The sequence below is a fragment of the Emys orbicularis genome, chromosome 2, assembly GCF_028017835.1.
Source record: "Emys orbicularis isolate rEmyOrb1 chromosome 2, rEmyOrb1.hap1, whole genome shotgun sequence".
NCBI classification, from domain to species: Eukaryota; Metazoa; Chordata; order Testudines; family Emydidae; genus Emys; species Emys orbicularis.
Genome location: NC_088684.1, coordinates 270,561,711 through 270,583,200, shown reverse-complemented (window position 1 = coordinate 270,583,200; position 21,490 = coordinate 270,561,711). Strand labels below are relative to the sequence as shown.

The 21,490-nt window shown below is 39.1% G+C and overlaps 1 protein-coding gene across 8 annotated transcripts in view; it reads left to right on the top strand.

Moving 5' to 3' along the window:
- PARD3 (par-3 family cell polarity regulator) overlaps nucleotides 1-21,490 on the top strand; it is a 658,895-nt gene that overhangs the window by 530,157 nt on the left and 107,248 nt on the right. For all 8 annotated transcript variants that reach the window (XM_065400237.1, XM_065400238.1, XM_065400236.1 and 5 more), the window contains one exon: nucleotides 230-487. In XM_065400237.1, coding sequence (XP_065256309.1) covers nucleotides 230-487 — 258 coding nt within the window. The remainder of the gene's footprint in view (nucleotides 1-229; nucleotides 488-21,490) is intronic.

The window sequence follows — 21,490 nt, the reverse complement described above, 5'->3', positions numbered from 1 at the left end:
AACTGTGGGACCATATAGACATAGCCTGAGTTGTCCCCTTGTAGACCAGCCCATAGACTGAAATTGAAAACACTTGAACGTACAGGATGTGCCTGTAATATTACCCTAACGTGCCTGCTAGTTAGCGAGGAAAAAACCTTGCGTTGAAAGAAGTATATTATTGTGAATAAAAATATTTTCACATGTTATTTTTTAAAAATTCAGTTTCAGCCTTGTTTTTATTTTGCAGAATTCAAGCTAAAACTCGGGAATTTCGAGAGAGACAAGCTCGCGAACGTGACTATGCCGAGATCCAAGATTTTAACCGGACATTTGGATGTGAGGCTGACCCAGTGTATGCTGGAATGGCTTCATATGACTCTTCCACAAATAGTGGCACAATGACTTTGAACACCAGGCCCCAGAGCCCCAGGGAAGGACAGACAGTTGAAGCGTTGTATGCCCAAGTGAAGAAACCAAGAAATTCAAAGTCTTCACCTGTAGACAGGTAGGCTCCAGACATCAGTCAATACTATGTTTCAAAATTCAGCTTCATAATGTTTTTGCCATAGGAGTACTGTTCATCAATTTTAAAGCCAGAGCTGCATTTTATTAATGGCTTTTAAAAAGCCTTTATGTAGAAAAATATTGAATTAACACAAATCAAGTCATAATGGAATGAGAAGCACAAGCTTTTGTAATGATTCTAACATTTCATCTCATTCTTTAAATGGTTTTGGACCCAAGATTCACTATTTAGTATAATTCAAATTACAGTCAAACTTGTAACAGCCTCTGGTTTAATTATCAGAGGTCTTGCTAATGTGATTGGAGGACAATGACAGTTCTGAATTCTGTTTGGAGCAATTATTTGAGCTGTGCAAAACTCTTATAATGAAACCAAAAGCCTGGCAAAGCTTACCTGGATTCTGATTTTATTGCACATCTGAACCCCTGCCCAGCTGTGTGAACTTTTTGAGAAAACTTAGGCCAAGTAAGTGAACTAGGGCTGGCTTTGGGCCAACTTCCTTACCATTGACTCTGGTGGGGAGAAATTTGGGTGTGTCTGTTTGGTAGTCATGGGTGGAGCTGTTTGTTTGTTTTGGTGGCCAAACTAAGCTATATATGTCAGTTTTGCATTGCTTCATTCCAAAATCAGGTACAACTCTACTCTGTTTGGGCTGAGACTTGAATTCACCTGAAAATTTGCAGCAAAAATTGGGACGCCAAATTCCACAATCAAGAACTGTCAAAAATTGTCTAAACTTCTGTAGACCAAATGTGGCAAAGTTCACACAGCTCTAATTATTAAATAACTAAGAAACGCCTCTCTTGTTTCATATTCCTGGCGTGGTAGCTTTGCATTTTCTAAATTTTGCAAAAAAATAATTTTAAATTCCTAATACAGAAGACATTGGTAATTCAAAAGAATATATACATTCATCGCAGATACATTTTAGCTCATAGAGGCCCCCCCTTTCCTCTCAAAAGATCAATGCTGCTGCACTTACAATAAGTAATACTCCAGGTTGCAGTATTTGAGGTCTGTAACCTACATCAGAATACGACTTTAAATTCGCATATTTCACTTAAAACCAACAGACATTAAATTCCCATGGTGCCAATGATGATGTAGCATTTGACCTCAAGGGGATGTAGCTGTCACCTATAGTTTAGCTGATTGTTTAGAGCTATTTTGAATAGACGGATGGAAACTGTTATGGGTAACCCTCAGCTGGACCGAGTGGGAAATATTTTTTAAAAGGGGCCTTCATCATGGCAGAAATATGTACATTATAACAGAAAAATACACCATCAGATATTGAGAACTAATGAAATTTCAGGTGGACTTTGCCAAACATTTTTACTAACATTCAGTAACATATGGCTGCCTTTCCTTTTTTGATCACTCTGGTTTTCTAAATTGCTTAGCAAATATGCATGGTATAGGGCCTATTTTGTGCATAAAATAAAATTGTTTATAATAAATACAGTCTGAATATACAACTTCCCCCCCCCCCCCCTAAACAAAGACTGTTTCACCTTTAGGCTTGGAGTTTTACATACCTTCTTCCTTTTTACTTATCCCTGTATTGACCAAAGGCAATATAATTAGGTGCCAGAAATCACATCACTTTTAGTGACCTTGAAAATCAAGGTAGTCTGGCTGGATAGTGTGGTTGCCACACTGACTTTTACAACTGTTTTTGTTAGACCAAAGGCACTGTTTCATGCCTGAGTTGAATAGCATCAATGTCATATGAAGAAAAAGAGTTATCTTTGATGAAAACCTGACAGGGAGAAAAGTAAGACCTGCCTGACCTAGCTAACTATGTGGGATCACTGATGAAAGATCAAGGACAGTGAGAGAGAGCAAAAGTGAAGTTATGGCTGGGATATTGTTGGACTGTGGTGATAATCAAGAAAGCAGAATTGAAGAGCACACTAGTCTCTTGTTTGCACCTTCAAGCGGTTAGTTATTGAAGTAAGGAGGACTTCACTAAGGATTATTGGATCATGCTACGAGAAAAGGAAAGACCCAATACACCCATCAAAATTGAGAAAATGCAACTCAAAAGCTAGAGTTGGAGCAGAAACAGCCATCTGGACAAATGACTTCGTGAAAACAGGGCAGTGAGGAAGCAGGATTAACTCAAGACAAGGGAGACAGGAAACCTAGCAAGAATGAAACTTGGAAAAAATTGAACAGTTGAAATGAAAAGGGAAGCATATTTGTAAAGTGCCCATCACAGTAGTTAGTATCTGGGCTCTATGATACAGACTTGTCTAGTACATGGAATACTCTCCAGCAGGACCCTAGCTCTCCGCTCTCTCCTCCCACTTCTTAATAGAAATCAAACTCCAAATGGAGTTGGAAAGTACCTTTATTAAAATATGGGTAATGCAGCAAGTCCGAGAGGCTCACGCTCAGTTTAATCTCCTATCAAAAGCTTAATCTGTGGCTATGGGTCCTAGCTGAGAGAGATTGGCATCTGACCCTTGCAAGAGCTTCGTCTCTGACAGATGAAAACCTTGTTTGAATGCAGCTGCCGCTCTTGGACACAGAGGTGAGAGCCAGTCTTTGAGATTACTGGGGTGGGTCCCAGTCTGCTTAGGACTTTGTGAATGAAGATCAGGATCTTGAATTGATTTAATATTCAGTTGTATTGGAACCAGTGGAGGCCTGGGACATGATAGAGCTGCTTCAGAGTCCTGGATGTCCTGCCTCTATCAAAGGGGAATTGAGGCATCCACCAAGATAGTATGGGGCATTGTTCTGGGCCCCATATGAAGATCTTGATAATCTTACTAAAATCCTTTAAAATAGGATGGTGAGATGATGACGGGTAGTCTCCTCAAAATGTACAAAAATCTAGATAAGACATTCATCTTAACTGTATTAATTTTCCCACAGAGGCTCAGAGAAAGCCAAGAACTAGAGTCTTCAGCTGGGTTGTAGTCTGGAGATGGGTGTGGTATGTTCATAATCATGCATTGTGTGTGCGTATCTTCTTTAGCATGTGGGTCGCTGCCTGCTTCACCATCTTTATCTTCTTGATGGCCTTTATGGTATCTCCAGGGAGATCATGTTACAGTAGTTTGGCCTGGAAATATTGAAATTCTGATTCACCCGTAGGTCATTATCCAAAAAAGGGCAGTGTCTCCTAGCCAGCTATTTATAAAAGATATTCTTTGACGCTCAGGTTGTGCATTACCTTGACATGTGCCTCAGCACTGTATCAACCTGCTAGCTTCTTGTCACCATCTTCCAAGCCCTGAATAACTTTGCCCCTGTAACTCATCTGCCCTCATCTTGTTTCTGATTGCCCCCACTGCCTTCTCTTCACCAGTGATGCCAGTCTCATCTGCTTTTTGTCATTTCCCCACACAAATATCTCCATGCCTTTTTCTATGCCATCTCCTATGTATTGACTGCCCCTTCCTAAGCTTGTTTACAAGGCCTATAACCTCTCAGCCATCAAGTTTATCCTGATAAGCCACCTCTCATGATGCCCACAGGGAATTTGATGACTCATAATGGCTAATTTGAGAAGTAATTGGGAATAGTATTTACATCCTAAACATGTTTGTATTAGTGTTGACATAAACTTATATCACAATAATGTGACTAATCACCATTTTGATTATAAGTTGTACCCATTTGCCCTACCCTATCTGTCTTTAAATATGTAAGTTCTCCTAAATAGAGACAATCTTTTCCTTTCTCTTTGGAAAGCGGCTAGCGGCCATTGTAGATGTTAACAGAAATGAATAAAAATAGTATTTCCTCAGTAGATCATCTGGCGGATTGCCATTACACGTTTCTAACAGCATCCCTGTCTGAAATGTTCAGTTTATATTAAAAGTGGGGTGGTTTAGTTGGAACATTTTATTTTTATACAGGTTTGTGTTTAGTGCCAAACAAAATTTGACATTTAAATATGTTTGAAAGGTTATTTGAATTTTCCTGTGAAGAAACCTGTAAACAAAATGTCTCCAGAATAGCTTGCATACTGTTGTTCAGAACTTATGTCAAATCTTTCCTTAACTTACAACAGAACTATTGTGTTTAATTGTGAGGCTATGGTCAGGGTTTGTTTTTCTGTAATATCCTGAGACGACTTTTATTTTCATCAAGACTAGCCATCAAGTTGCGTAACCTTAACCGTCATGCTATCTGAATGATAACAAGCAGTAGATAAAGCATATAAACATACAGCTGCTCATTATGATCTTGTGAAAGCAGGTTTCTGTGTTAAGTGTAAGAATGCTATAGCGATAGCATCTATGGGATATGACTGCGGGGTTGTCCTTGTCAGGGCCGGCTCCAGGCACCAGCTTAACAAGCAGGTGTTTGGGGCGGCCAAGGGAGAGAGGCGGCACCTGCGGCAATTCGGGGGCGGCAGGTCCCTCACTCCCTCTAGGGACTGAAGCTTTTTTTTTTTTTTTTTTTTTTTTTTTTTTTGCTTGGGGCGGCAGAAATGCTGGAGACGGCCCTGGTCCTTGTAAACTGTCAGACAAAAACTGTCCCAAAACTTCTTTTGCATCCTAATATATCTAATCCGCATGCTACTAAAAATCCATTTTTTCCCTGCTGAGTGGGGGGTGCTCAGATTTTTTTTTAATGTCATGAGAACTGTTACAATGTTTGACAAATTTCTGCAATACATTGAAAAGACAAAAAAAATGAAATGAAAGCATCTATCCACACCTTTCCCAAAATGTAAATAAAAATGATGTCTATAATGCCAAAGTAAATCAAAAGAGAGAGAGGTGTTTGCTTACTAACTGGGGATATAGATAATATTGTGGTCAATTCTCATGCAAAAGTTAGAACATAAGAACGGCCATACTGGGTCAGACCAAAGGTCCATTTAGTCCAGTATCCTGTCTTCCAACAGTGGCCAATGCCAGGTGCCCCAGAGGGAATGAACAGAACAGGTAATCATCAAGTGATCCATCCCCTGTCACCCATTGCCTAACTGCAACTTCAATCATGCCAGTTTTCACTACAAGAATTCTGTATAATAGAATTTATGAGCACCTTCTCTAGGACCTTTTCCTTAGTAAATTTCCGTATGGGATTCATAGGGGCTGGAATTAGGGGTTCTGAGGATGTTGCCACACCCCCTGGCTTGAAGTGGTTTCCATCATATACAGGGTTTACAGTTTGGTTCAATGGCTCTCAGCACCCCCACTATACAAATTGTTCCAGCATCCCAATGGGGTTTCAGATTGCTTCAGAAATACTTCTGTATGCAGAATTTAACTGAGGTTAGAGGAAAATAAATCAGTGATGGGTACTATAAGATGGTTCTTTTAGAAAGAAGGGTACCATCAAGCAAGTCATATATATAGTTTGACATTGTGACGTTCTTCATTTTGAGCTTTTATGAAATCCTTGCAGATTTCAAGCCTGCAGTAATGTAGGTAGATAACAAGCCTCAGTGATTTTCAAAACCCATCTTAAATCTTAATAATTCTAGTCATATCAAATTGTCTTCTGTAGCACTAAACATGTTTTCCAAATCAATCGCTAGGAATTACAGTAGGTGGCTTTTCTTAACAGAGGAGGAACTTATATGTTCCGAGAATGAAGAATATTGAAATGGTAACAAAAACCAGGTAGTTTGAGGGGTTGGTTATCTGTTCAGCTCCAAGTATATTAGTTGTCTTAGCTTTATTAGTTCCATTCTGTGTTCTAATGATTTGCACAGACAGTTTGTGCTGCTAAGATTTTGTTTAAATGTATCATCTCTTCACTTTAGACATTAAAAAGAAAGAAATGTGATGGAGTTCATGAGGCATGTTTATTTTACATGACTGGACCGAAAGGGTGTCCTGGGAATTGCATTCCTGTAGATATGGCTTTTAGTTTAGCTGAGAAATGTGTGTTAGTATGTTTTACATCATGCAGAAGAAAACATGGACTGCTGATCAATAATATTTTTCATGTAGATGACGATGCTATACAATCGAGTTTTTATAGCTATCACCTAACATCAATTGTTGGAGAGTCCATAGAAAGACAGCTCCTAATGGGCATTTACTGGCTGTCGCCATGTAATCATTTCCCACCAAGAGTGCATTGTCCTCAAATATAATTGAAATAAAATAGGCACTGTGCTGCTGCAAATCTAAATAGCTTGAAAATAGTAGGCTAGACTCCCCCAACTCAGTGAGGACACTTTAATGGAAACATAAATACCATAATCATATGCTTTTTGCATTCATTTGACCATTAAAAAGAAAAATGCCCATTTTAGAAGAAGAGACCTCTATGAACTGGTTTCTTTTCCATCAAAACTGGAATCAAGTTATGTCAAAGAAATATTTGGGGACTGGAAAAAAAAAACCCACCAAAAAGAAAAACAGTTGCCTCAGCTATCATCTGTTTAGTGCTAAAAGCCAACTGCTGTTTTAAAAATTTAAGGTCACACCACATATTTTTATTTGCTGCTCTTACAGATGAGAGGGAGCGTTTTATTTAGATGTCAACTATTTGTTCAGTAGTGTTCTGCTTAACTTGAGGTGGGAATAATGAATTCTTCAGAGTAGCAAGACACATTGTAATATAATTTCAAAATATATCAAAAAGAGTAGAATAAACATACTCATTCTTTCTGGCCTATGTGAAATAATTCTCTGTAATAGCCCAGTAGGTCACAAAAGCTATGAAATATTATATAGTAATGCCAGGATAAATATTTGTTAAAAAAACCAAGACACCCATACTGTTATATTAAACTTCTCCTTTATTAGTAATGTCAGTCATAGGAATTTTCTTTAAAGTCTGAGGTATCATTCACACATATAAATCTAAGCTTACTGCCATACCCATAATAGATGAAGATATGAGTTATTACACAGGATGACACATCCTGTAAGTGCCAAGATTTTCTCTTACACAAAAAGAGTTATGACAGTTCTTTCATTTGCTCTGAGGTGCTAGTATAGGAGCATTGCAATGAAATGAAAGACTAAGGTAATATAAACCACCTAACCAATGACATTTTAAACTGTTAACTACCTGGGTTGAATAAGGCTATGAAGTAGCTCCTACCCCACCCAACCTTTGTTTATTGCCATCCTTCCTATGGATGGTCTGTCTTATATTATTCTTGTTCAGTACTGCCTTACTCCACAAGTAGCTGCGCTGAGATTAGTTTTAATGGGGCTACTTGCAGAATAAAGGTACCCCTTCGTGTGAGTGAGGGTGACAGAATCGGGCCTTTATATTGTAAGCTTCTCAGAGCAGGGACCTGTCAGTTTTATTTATACATAAGGCTCCATAATTCATTTGTGGTGCTGTATAAATAATTTTTTTAAATCCATATATTTTCATTAGTGTTACCTCAAAAACACAGGGCCCGATTCTTATTTACAGCAAGCCTCTTTTCACCACTCTGGCAATGTAAAGGAGCCTTACATTTATGCCAATTCTAAGGCCCTTTTACACTGGCAGAGTGGTGAAAAGAGGCTTAATGCAAATGAGACTCTGATTTCCTATTAAAAGGGGCTTTTAAGACTGGCATGCATCCTATCCTGGGTAATTCAATGACAACATTGTGGGGAACAGCTAACAGTCAGACCTGTCCAATGCACCAAACTAAAAATAATACCTGAAAAAAGAGGGGCATGCATGTTTGGCTCGTCTTTCTCTTCCTCGTGGCATATTCTTCCTGTGACTGTGGTAAACTGTGGACAGCTAGTAAATGGGGTTTGAGACTCAGTGGGATCCTTTGTGCGTACTACTATTCCATTTGATTTTAGCACTTACTCATACTTTACATGAAGTTCAGTGCATTCCTGTTCTTCCACTGCCAACACCATAAACCAACAACCCTGACCCCCTAGACTGCCTAAAAATAGTTTTCTGTCTTATAGGCCTGTGGATCTAGGGACCATTAAAAACTAATAGCACTGGTATTCCAGGGACTTAGGTTGCTTTCCTTTTTCCTCCTTGAATCTTGATGGACTATAAAACAAATTTTAATATAAATTCATGAGGATTTATGTAGAGCCCCTATTGTGAGGAGTATTTGCTGTGACACTATCCAGTGTTTGGGTTATGATTGAGGGGGGGGGGGGGGGAGACGTGAAGATTTATAGTGAGCTCTATTCAAAACATTCATTTTAATTACTCAGATGTTCTATATACTCTCTGACTAGATCCCAAGTGCTGACACCGTGGTGAGAACCACTTAATTATACATTTACCAAAGCCTCACTGAAACCCTGGAATGTTTGCTTCTTCCCTCTCCAAACAGGCTTGATTTGTAATCTAAAGAGTGACAGCTATTTGTTGTTTTTCCAAAAACAGAATGAGTTAGTACTTCTAGAAATGTTTTCAATGGGAAAATGTATGGCAAGATAAGAAAGAAATGAACTTCCTATGGAAGGTTACAAAGCAGGAAGTGAACTGGGTTCCATCCAAAAGTACACCTTGTTGCTACTATACCTAAAGGTTGTTATAATTTTCTAGAAGTAAGCAATAACTCTTTTCAGTTCTTTAAATGATTTATTTAAGTGCAACTATTTTCTATGGTGAGCCAAGATAGTTCTAAAAAGTGGAAATTAGCACAGCAGAGATTCAAAACTTGTCACTCTTCATCAGTATAACTGTACAATCAAGATGCAAAAGTGGAATAAGACGACATCCTGTTGCCAAGATATGAAAGAAGAAAGCAGCTTTTGGTTTTTTCATGCTGTAGAAGACAAAGTTTAATAAAAATAAACTTGCACAATGTTTTTCTTTAGAGTGAAGCAATACTTGATATAAAGGAGAAAAAAGCTGCTGTTTCAGCTGTCTAGTTAGTAATTATCATAAAATATATTCCACCAATGAACTATCTAGCAACAGAGTGAGCACACAAAGTTCTCTACTACCCGGCATACCTGTGCTGTAGAAGCTTTGTGGTTTTCTTGTTGAAAAAAATATAGTAAATGCTTTTTGAAAGCCTTAAAATGCATTTGAAAAGCAATAGCTCTTTCAGTTCTTAAAGGAAGTGTTATGTTCTTCCCATTAGGTGCTGTTAACATCTGTTCCCTTCTAGTCCTGTTGACCTAAATGTGCAGTTGGGGCCTGATGTTGTGCAACATAGTTATAGCACAGGGCACTCCATTTGTACTAGGCACTCACAGTGGACATACACAGATTTAAAAAATCTCTAAAGGGCATAATGGATGTTTCCTGGATTTTCTTGGGCATTATTAGTGCTCCAAAGGTGGGAGGAGAAAGTTAAGTACTTGAAATGGAAGTGCTTGAAGAATATAATTTCCTACACTCTAACTTTTCACAAGCCATGTAAACCTTCAAATAAAACCAAAAACTTAGCACAAAGAGAGGCATTTGTTAGTATTTTATGAGTCCTACACTTAGGACGGAAGAATCCTATGCACTACTACAGACTAGGGACCGAATGGCTAGGTAGCAGTTCTGCAGAAAAGGACCTAAGGGTCACAGTCGACGAGAAGCTGGATATGAGTCAACAGTGTGCTCTTGTTGCCAAGAACGCTAACGGCATTTTGGGCTGTATAAGTAGGGGCATTGCCAGCAGATCGAGGAACGTGATCGTTCCCCTTTATTCGACATTGGTGAGGCCTCATCTGGAGTACTGTGTCCAGTTTTGGGCCCCACACTACAAGAAGGATGTGGAAAAATTGAAAAGAGTCCAGCGGAGGGCAACAAAAATGATTAGGGGTCTGGAGCACATGACTTATGAGGAGAGGCTGAGGGAACTGGGATTGTTTAGTCTCCAGAAGAGAAGCATGAGGTGGGATTTGATAGCTGCTTTCAACTACCTGAAGGGGGGTTCCAAAGAGGATGGAGCTCGGCTGTTCTCAGTGGTGGCAGATGACAGAACAAGGAGCAATGGTCTCAAGTTGCAGTGGGGGAGGTCTAGGTTGGATATTAGGAAACACTATTTCACTAGGAGGGTGGTGAAGCACTGGAATGCGTTACCTAGGGAGGTGGTGGAATCTCCTTCCTTGGAGGTTTTTAAGGCCCGGCTTGACAAAGCCCTGGCTGGGATGATTTAGTTGGGAATTGGTCCTGCTTTGAGCATGGGGTTGGACTAGATGACCTCCTGAGGTCCCTTCCAACCCTGATATTCTATGATTCTATGGTTCTATGAGTATGAGCCTCAGCAAATAGAAAGCAAATTTGTTTCCTGTTATACCTTTGGCTGTCCCTCCAGGCTACTCTGTTCTTGTGAAGTACTCAAGATCCTTGCACTCTGAGCACATTAGAAAGCAGGATTTTTGTATATTTCAGTGTGCTGCCTGATCATAAGAATGAAATAGATGGGCAGAGCTAGGGGAGAACACACTCTGCATCTGAAGAAAAGTAGTTATCTGCTCACTAGGGAAAATGGAATTTTAGTACTGTTGCAGCACTCATATTAGAACGTTTATAGTTTCCTGGCTAAAGATGACAGTTTGGAAAATGGGTATTATAGAGGTGCCACTTGTAGCTTTGTAGTTAAGGCTAATTTGAGTTTTACACATAATTTATAAAACAGGTCAAATTTTGGATTCATCAACTTTTATAAATATCCCTTTTAAATATGCATAGGAAGCAAAGATAGTCAGGATTTTGGATAATCTCTAAATCCAACAGTGTTTTTTCTCTCACCATCCTGCTCTTTGTACACAGTACTGTACACTTTTGTCCCATGTGTTGTACCCCTTCTGAGCACGATGGGCGCACTTTACTGCAATAAACAAGAAGTAGTTTTAGAACAGTGTTTGAGGAAGTACAAGAATTGCCTTGAGAAGGAGGATGGAAATACTGTTTAATTTGTACCCTTCAGTGAGGCTCTTAGGAAAGAGATGAGGTGAGAGTACTATTTTAAAAAAAGAAATTAAATTAATTACCTCGGAGGAGGAACTGTGTGTGTGACTGCTTCATACTTACATCCCAAAACCCACTCTGATTTATTACATGGATATCTCTTATAAAGTACATGTTAGGCATTCCCTATATTCCCACTATTGAGGAACTAAGTAGCCCAATTTAGTTCACCAGGACCACTCAGACTCAGAAAAGTACCCTCAGTAGTAAATATTTGCAGGATCCAGAGGCCTTAAACTATAAGTAACTTACAGCAAGGCCTGTATCTCCTTGTGTATCTTCTGCAGTACACTGGTACTTCTTAACAGATAACATATGATGATGATAATAGGTGAAAGGTAGTATAATAGTTAACTTCTATAATGTTCTTATAATTAGCAAACTCAATTTGACCCACTGTTATTTTATTATTAGTCTTCTTTACATATAAAACAAACTATATTTAACCAGACTGTTTATTCTTATAGCCTGGCTTGTTTGTTTATGTGACCTAAAACATATCCTGCTTCCAATCCAAGTATTTCATGATTGACGGAAGTGGTGCAGCCTTGTCAGGGGGAAAAGAGTCCTGTACAGGAACTTTTAGGAAGGAAATGACATCACTGTGAGGGGGTTTTTAATGCCTTTTAAGATCTTGTAAACTGATTTAATGCTTGTGAAAGGTTCCAGAATGACAGCCCTGGAAGTTGAGTAGTTTCTTAAAGACCCAGTTTAACTTTTTGTTTGCTGGAAAGATATAATGCTTCCCACTCTTCCCCTTCTCAAACTGTATAACCAGTAGTGTATTGTATTGGTACGGTGTGAATGATGGCATACTTTTCTAAAAACTAAAAGATTATATATAAGAACACTGAAATCTTGTTTCTTACGGCTCAGACATTGAGATGTTTAGAAGTTAAAAGGTTTTTCAGATGATCTATTTTATATGATTATGATTTTCTGAAAAATGTTCCTGTAACATCAGTTGTACTTACTCTCTACAGAATTATTTTTCATCCCTTAAAATACCAATGACATTTAAATAGGTTTTCAATCTGATGTATTTGACTCATGCATGCAGATCTTTCTTAGATTATGGATGTATGAAACATTTTTATAGTTAATAGAGCAGATATTTGTAACTGATAAGCAATTGAGTACAGTATGTGATCATTTTATGCATTTATGTCATGTTACATTATTAATTAATTTGAAAGAAACATGAAAAGAACAGGTTTTGCTTCATTTTAATTTTTATAAACCATCTAGAAAATTAATATTAATAGATTTTGTAATAATATATAGCACTTGTATAATACAATACATTATTTAATAAAAATGTTCCCTGCATCCAAACACTGAACCATTAGTGCAGAAGAACATGGTGCCTATAGAAAGAGTCCTACTATTGGGCATCTAAGACTAATCCTCCTATCCAGCACCCTCACCTAACAAGCAGAGGAGATGGAAGCTAACAGTCTCAATTTCTGGCCTATCGCACTGAGACATGGTTTATTATTACTTCCAGCTCATGCCTCTCATGTAACCTAATAGTTGTAGTATATGGCATTGGGTATTATGTGCCATAAAGAAAACGCTACAAAACTGTCTGATTTTCTTTATCACTGGCATAATACATCTAGTATAAAAGTAGTAAAAGGGTTTCCTCTGTGTTGTTTTATGTATCCTCTTAAGTTGCACTTTGTCCATTTGCCTGAGATCAGTTACGTGCACAGTTCCTAAAATGGAGTCACATGAACCCACCCCTTCCCAAGGATAGCTAAATACCCCTCAAGGAAGGAAGGAATGCATCTGGTCTGATTTAATTAGCTAGGTGTGATTTAAAGGTTGCAGAAATCAAAAAGGCTTATTCATTTTCCCTCAATAATCATTTTCCTTAATATTTCATCAAAACCTGCTGATTCGGAGACCACCTTCTGGGCTTTGATTCATTATGACTGCAGACATAATTTAATTTTTCCCCTTTTTCTCATTCTGTGATATACTCTTTCATCTCTGAGACACTGTTAGAATGTTTCTAACATTCACAGATTACTAATTGATCTAACTTTTTTAAAACTGTACTTAAAGCTAAGATCTCTCTGCTGTAAAAGCAATTTTTCATGCATTTGCTTTTAATACGTTTTCTTTCATTCTGTGCATCTGATAATGTGAAAATTTTCTTACATGTGTACTGAAAATTAAGGACATTTCATTTTTTTATGCCCTAGTAATAGTAAATCACATTCCTCTGTAATTTGGAAACATTCTTGGGCTATAGACTGAAGATGATGCCAGAACATTGACTCAGAAACTTATTTGTTCTACAGTCATTTATTATTATCACTACTACAGCACTCAGATGTGTGCAAGGTGCTTCAGAGTACCAATAGAAAGAAATGACTTCAGCCCTGATGAGTTTACAATTTCAGTTTGGGTGTGATGCAATGGGTGAGGGTAACAAACATTAGGGAGGTCATGGGGGTGAGATTAGGAGTAGTCTTTAAAGCAATAAGGTCACACAGTTACTGAGTTAGGCATCTGCAGATATTTATGGTTCAATTGGAACTAATTTGGAATTAAAAAAAAAATTACTATTGAGTCACTTTGCATAAGCCCCACATCAGAAATGTGTCTCAAGGAATTTGAATGAAGAGAGGGGGTAGTAACTTGGAGCACCAGAATTGAAAGGGCATTTCAATGGAAGAAGCCCTAGTCAAAAGAGCTAGTTCCATTCTTCTGGCACAATGGAACTCTCAAAAATAAGAATCTAGCTCATCTCTGCAGGAGACAGAACCTTCTCTGGGGGTGAGGAGACTGTGGAATGAACTTCCCCAGGAACAAAGGCCTATCCCCAAACTCACCACTTTCCACTCCTAGTGCAATGAGTGTTTATTTGACCTGCTTTCTCTAGCATAAAGACATAGATAGCAATAGGTATATTAAACAAACAAAAAAAACCCCACAACACCAGCACCCTACCAAAACAAGACACTCCACTCCGCATGCTTCTCCCTTTGGGGAGAGGTTAGGAGAACAAACAACACATGATAGATCACGTTGCTTAATTCTCTACTAAAAGGTGCAAGAATATAAAAATCGATACTATATAGAATAGACTTCAGCAGGACTATTCACGTGAGTAAGGGTTGTGGGATTGGCACCTACATGACCATACTCTGAACACCGGTAACTTCTAGTTTAGAAAATGCATTAGTGCTGCTGTTTTCAATGGAGTTACACTGCTTGCTTCCTGATGGAAAATCTTACTACATATCAGAGTACAAGGAGCCTTAAATGCAGGTTTTAACTCTACCAATCACTGGTTACTTGCCGACAACAAAATTCAGTGGGACAGGAAAGATAAAACTACCAGGCAGACTGGGACTCTTACTGGTTTTGGTGGTGGTGGATCTGGAGGAGCCAGAATCGTCGTATTTTGACAGTTTACTTTACTCATCTCTCACTCATAAAAAGACTACACTTAGTGAACGCAGTTGATGTCCATACTAGGCATGTACATGATTTAGAGCAGGATCATGTTTTTCTTTTAATATGCATGATGATTTACCTCAATCCAGTCTAAATTGAATTTCAAAAAACGTTCTCTAGGTCTTGCTTAGATGGTCAGAGCTAAATTGTAGCCTGTCTTCTAAAGCCACATTGAATAATTTGAGTAGACTGAATTTCATTAGCTTTCATTAGTTGTACCATTTTTGATGGTGGGTAAAATTGTTGCAGCTTAGGACATCAGAATTGAATAGGACAATAGGTGGAACCTAGACAGCATTCAACATTAGAAATAATCGTGCTTCATTGGGCCTCAAATTTACATTTTTTAATACTCCTTACCATACTCACCGCTGCCTCCATCATGTATGTATATATATTGTGTGTGTATGTAATGTATACAAATGTATATAAAGTGTGTGTCTGTGTGTTTTGAGATAGAGACATAAATATGTACATTTGTTTAATATATCACTCTATAACATCAGAAACATGAAATTTAAGAATCAAGATTATACAGGATTTGAAGGATTGTGTAAATAACACAGGATAAGGGCCACCTTGCAAAATTATAATTCACTATTTACATGCAACATTTCTTGACATATTTGCTGATGTTCATAGTTCTTACTCGTATTGCATTTCCATAAAATAAATATGTTGTTCATACATATTTCATAGTTACACTTAGCCATGTGGCTTGTTTTGCCTGAATTATTTTAATAAATCCATTGTCTCTTTCATATAGTATGAAAGGGCAAACCATAACCCTTAATTTTTCTTTGTCATCCAGGAAGTATATGAAGCTACTTTTTCTTTTTTCAGAACATACACTGATAAATACTCATAAAAGTAACCTTTATGGTATTAATAAGAGAACTTTAAGAATACAGCTGTGCAATTTCTGTGCTGTTGGAGCTATGAAAATGTATACCAGCTGAGGATCTGTTCCTGTATTTGTTTACAGTTTATGCCTTTCAGTTTACTGCAAATTCTCCCACAGAAGTCATACTATGCTGGCACTGTTGCTATTATTGTGGCCCTGCTTTTACTATAGCACTGTTTCTGTTACACTTACAGAGGGCTTTTAGCTTTCTTATTTTAACATTTTAGGATTCTGTAGCTCATCTGTACACAGCCCTTAGCTGGAATTTAGTATAAAAAAATCATGGCCCACAGAGATTTGATATTGCATTATCAAGGGACTGTAATGAAAGCTTCCATCCAGACCACGACAACTGCTCACCTACTCTTGTTTTGTGAGCTAAAAATCACAGATAGTGAGTGCTGTGGCTTTGCCGGAGAAGAGGGTAAGGGCTCCACAGGAGAAGGTGATAGGGAGGAAATGGAGCATCTCCTCTGTAGAGATCAGGAGCTCTACAGGACAATGATCTGAGAGAGAAAGCTTACTGCTGAGCTCTGCTATGCTTCCATCCCCGTCCCAGCATGTGCTGGTGTGAGAAGGTTACATGTTCTGTGTAATGATCCACAAGTTGATCTATTATTTAGAGAGGGTTGTCTTTCATCTACACAACATATTGGAACACCCGTCAATGATCCCAAAGAACTTTATAAATTTAACTAATGCACATATCAGTATAAAGATCCATTCACCCCACTACTGAAACCTTCACCCAACGTGTAAAGTTCCCTCTACTGAAATGCAACTACCTCTGGAGTGAAATATAACAGCTGTGACAGGAAGTGAAGACTATTGAAGTCAGTTGAATCTTCAAGGGGAATTAGGTAGGCAAAGATAATTACCTGAGCTGGAATTTGGCCATGGCACCAAGGTTAACACCAGTACATGTATGAAAAGTGCCAGGTGACATTATTGTGTTGAATTCTAGAAAAGCACATTAATTAGAGATAGAAAAGACCCTATGGTCATCTGGTCCAGCCTCCTGCTTACACAGAATTGCATCTTACAGTATATTTTCTACCACCGTGTCCAGTCCAGTTTCAAATGTCTTTTGGGATGGGTTTTTTTCACCACTTTATGTTGGGACACTATTCTTCATCTTTATACATCACAGCTAGGAAGATTATTTCTTGAAATTTAACCTAAATTTTCCTTTTTTTAACATCATCCACTTATTCCTAAATGTACTATGCTCGGGTCCTGAGAGATGCTGAGCACCTGCATTTCCCAGCAATCCCTGAAGGGTATCTCTCAGGATCAGATCCTGAATCTTTTTCTCCTTAGCATCTGTACCCTTTGTATATTTGTAGATAGGTACCAGGTCTCTCTCTTGTAAACTTAGTTCATGTCAGTCCCATTAGACCCTTAATCAGTCTGTATCCTATTCATGTAGAATACAGCAGGAATACAGTTTAAGGTAATTGAGCAATTACATCATCTCTTTTGTGCTATCTGTAATTATTCAAGTTCCCTCTTTACTGCGGAGGACGGTGAAGACTGGGGCTTCAGGCACCTCCCATTTTGGAACTGCCCACTTATATAAGAATTCTGAAAGCTAGTTTTTCAGTTCTTCTGCCGCATGACATTTCTGTAGTCGGAAGTCTCACAATAACTGTATCTGCAGAAGGGTAACCCTTGATTTCATATCTATCTCAGTATCAGGAGGGGAAAAAAACCCTCCAATCTTGTTTTTGTATAACACCTTTCATCTCTATGGAACTCGATGAAAACTACTTCACAAAAATAACAAATATTCAGTTTTATTCTATTTTGATTTCATATTGTGCCTGTTGCTGGTAGCTGAGCACCTCTGAAGTGCAGCTGTGATGATTGCCATCTTAGCTGGTGCACTAGGGATTGAATCGGGGACCTCCAAAGCTAAAAGTATGAGCTGCATTAGCTGGGGCTGTTTAATTGGGGTGGTAATAAATTCAGATCCTCTGCAGATCAGGCACAGAGGGGATGCTCACCAGTGGGTCACACAGCCACCCTTACAACAGTTATTGGATGTGGTGGTTTGTTTTCTGTTACGAAGTTTTTCTTTCCTATTAATAACATGTCCAGCATAATACTTCATTGCCATTTTCAGTATTGGAGGGGCTTGTTTTAAAATGATTTTAAAAGATGGTAGGTTCATAAGGCAGAGGTGTGTTGAAATTTGCATACCATTCCAGAATTCATCACCCACTCCTACACCCCAATTTAAAAATGTGCTAGCAGCAACAAGAACAAGAATGAAGAGGAGCAAAAAAAAGATGAAAATCACAGAATTTTGAGCATGGTGGGAGTAGAGGTGAGGGGATCATTTTAGATGGTGACGAGATATGGGGCAGGAATTAGGAAAGGTGATCTCAGAGGATAAGTTGTTACGAGAAGAGACAGAGATGGTGGGGAGAAAATGAGACTTGGAAGAAGAGTGGTGGCGAATGAAGAGAGAGGAGCTGTGTGTCCAAGGGAAAAGGCAACTGGGAGCCTGGAGCCTGAGAAGGATGAAGAGTGGAGCTGGAGAGTGCAGGGGAAAGGAAACAGCCCCTAATCTGTGTCATTAAGCTACACAACTATACGAATACACACATTATTCACTAGAATAAAACAATTAAATGTTGCTGTTAAAATATTTTTTTCTTTTATGAGCCTTTTCTCCAGAATTCACCTAAGATTAACCTGGTCCATGACACCCAAACGGTGTTCATTCCCTCCCTGCAACATCAGCAACGCTACAGGAACAGAAATAAGGCCTGGCTGCAGGATCCCATTATCTAAATTCAGCCTTTCTCCGTGTCTCTATCAGATCAGAACAACTTGAATGGGCATGAAACAGCAGGAGAGGCAATGTATGTGCTCAGGTTCTTGCAGCTCAGTCACATTACCGTCTCATTGTGTCTGCAAGGGTGCTGCAGACTTGATTAAAAAAATTAATGACGAGAAACAAAAATGAGAGAGAGGAGAACAAAGGAAAAAAGTAAAGGGAGCATGGAGGAAGTTTACTGCATAAAAGTCATTCAGTTATCCCTCAGAGCCTAGATCCCTTGTCTAATTGTCTAAGTTGGTCCTTCAGGACTGAACTGCTTAAGTGAAATGGCAGTGCTGTGGTAAGGGAACGACGGGAGGCAGGTTGTGAACAGGATTGCACATATATGCATGAACAGTGAAGCAGAGATTCCATCTGTTCGTATTTGTCTCGTACCCCTGTTAGTAGCAGAGATGCAAAGACTGGCAAATAAAAAGACTAAATGCTAGCCAATAGTCCCTTCTGGTCAAGGTTGAGGCATTGGTGGTACAGTTTGAGGAAACGTGACCTGATCCTTTGTGTGCTGTGCTCTTTCTGTGACTAGTTTCCATCTCCAGGGCTGTAAATCTGTCAGTTTACACTGAATTAAATTTGTTTAGAAATCTGAAGGAAAAGAAAAACAGCATAAAAATATCTCATTGCAAAGTCATTGGATACTGAAGAACATCAGAACTGAGCTGGAGTAGAAATGAAAGAGCTTTAACCAGAATCAGTGTACCATTGCAGCTGTTTATGCCAACAAAATACCATGATTGGAGGGTCTCCTGAGTCCCAGGTTAGCACCATAGCGACTAGGCAATCTTTCCCATTGTTTGGAGGGGGAGGGTATGTTTGTCTCTGTCTCTCAGTGGACACGTAATATGATGACACCTGGACACATGATGACTAGTGTTCTGTCACATGCATTCATAAGAACTTGTGTGTAGTAAATAAAGTGTGTGTGTGTGTGTGTGTGTGTGTATAATATAAAAATACACACACACACACACACCCCACACACCTTTGCATTAATGTAGCATCATATATGTCCAATGCACAGCTCACATTGACTTCAGTTGCAGCTCTGCACTTCTGTAGTTCAAACCCCAGTGTCTCAAGTTGGGCATCCAGAAAATGAGGAACACACAATTAGTGCCCACCTGTGAACAGTTTGGTTTAAGTGACTTGTCCAGCATCACACAGGAAGTCTGTGGCAGAGGCAGGGAAAGAATCAAATTCTCCAGGGCAGCATTTGACTGCCTTAACCATGAGACTGTCCTTTCTCTTCCTGTGATTCCCTGCCCTATTCTCTACCCACCTTCCAACTTCAGCAGCAAATGAAGCAGGGATCCTAGAAAAACAGCCTCCTTCACTGTCCTGATTCATCCCTAGAGTGGGTCCATTCTCTGCACTGAATGAGGCATGGATCCTGTGGAAAAATAGTATGTGATCATATACTGTAATTAAAAATCATAGTGCAAATACCCAAGGCAGATTAATTAAGTTTGCAACCTTAATTCTGGCATTTCCTAACTTTTGAGTGCTTGACTTTGCAACCGACATGTTTTTAAGATAGCTTTTGGGTATAATTGCTAGGTTTTAAAAAAAAAAAACTTAAAAAAAAAAAATTGCATCATATTGACATGGCTCATTGCCTCTGACCTGTTCCTGTCTGACTTCTATCTTTTCACTGCCCTGGCTCCTTGCCCTAATCCCATTCACCTTGCCTATCCAGTCCCAGTTACCACTCCTCAGCCTTCTCATCCCAGTCCTAATCTCCTTGCCTAGCCAGTCCTCAGTGCCCCCCTACTGTTCCAACTGTTCCAGCCCTCCCAGCTTCTGCCTTCAATCTGCCTCTGCCCCACCCCAATTTGCTTCCAGTCCTAGTCTCCCTCCATGAGATCCTCATCCAATCTGTTTCCTCTTCCAATCCCTCCTCAGATCCTTTCCCCTGTTGACTCCTCCCTAACTTCTTGTCTCATTCTCTTTTCCCAGCCAGTCCCAATTTCCCCCTACCCCCAGCTTCTTGTCAGATCTATTTCCCCTCCTCTGCTCCCCTCACACTGATTCCTAATCCAAATGTGCTTGTCCAGCCAGTCCCAGTCTTCCCACATCCGCTCAGCTCCTTATCTGAACTCATTGTTTCCCTAGCCAACTTCCTAATCTGTCTCCCACCACCACCACCAGTTCCCTCCTCAGCTACTAGTCAGCCTGCTCTGGCTCCCAATTCTGTGCCTAACCAGTTCCAGTCTCTCCCCCCCGGCTCCTAGTCTCCTTGCTCAGCCAGACCCACCTTCCCCTCTCTCCACCTGGCTCCCAGTCCATTTCCTTGCCAAACTGCCCCAGCCCCTCTTAATTCAGCCCCCTTGCACCTGTGCATTATGCTCACTATTACATGATGACGTGCTATTTTTCCTTAGGATCTCTTTGTCATTCTGTACACAGTTTGGACAATGTTCAATATTTCCTTTTTATCTTCATCATTCAATGTAGCTCCAGGCCTTATTTACCTCACCCCATCAAATTCTGTACCAAATACAAAATTATGTGGATTGCTGTGTACCATTAAATGCCTGCCTGTCAATGGTGGGCAGGTATCATCAATGTATAGAATTCCCCACTCTTGCAAGATTCTGAACTCCTTGGTAGACCAGGGCCTAATTTTATAAACTATTTTGAGACCATGTAAGATGCTATATAAATAGAAATTCTTATTTTATCTGGACAGTATAGTTTGTGGTAGACTGGGGGAGACATTATTCAAAGAACATTTTGAACCAGCATGAGTTCCAATATCTGAGCAATTATAATATTGCTATAGAATTAATTGCATAATGCATTTGATCCCTTAAAAAGAAGTAAAGGACTATTTTGCATTTGTAACGTAATTTTCTCACTAGAAAAATATAATTGGCTCTGGAAATAACACATTTTAAATATTTTATATTGTTAGTAACACTAGCGTGACACAAGA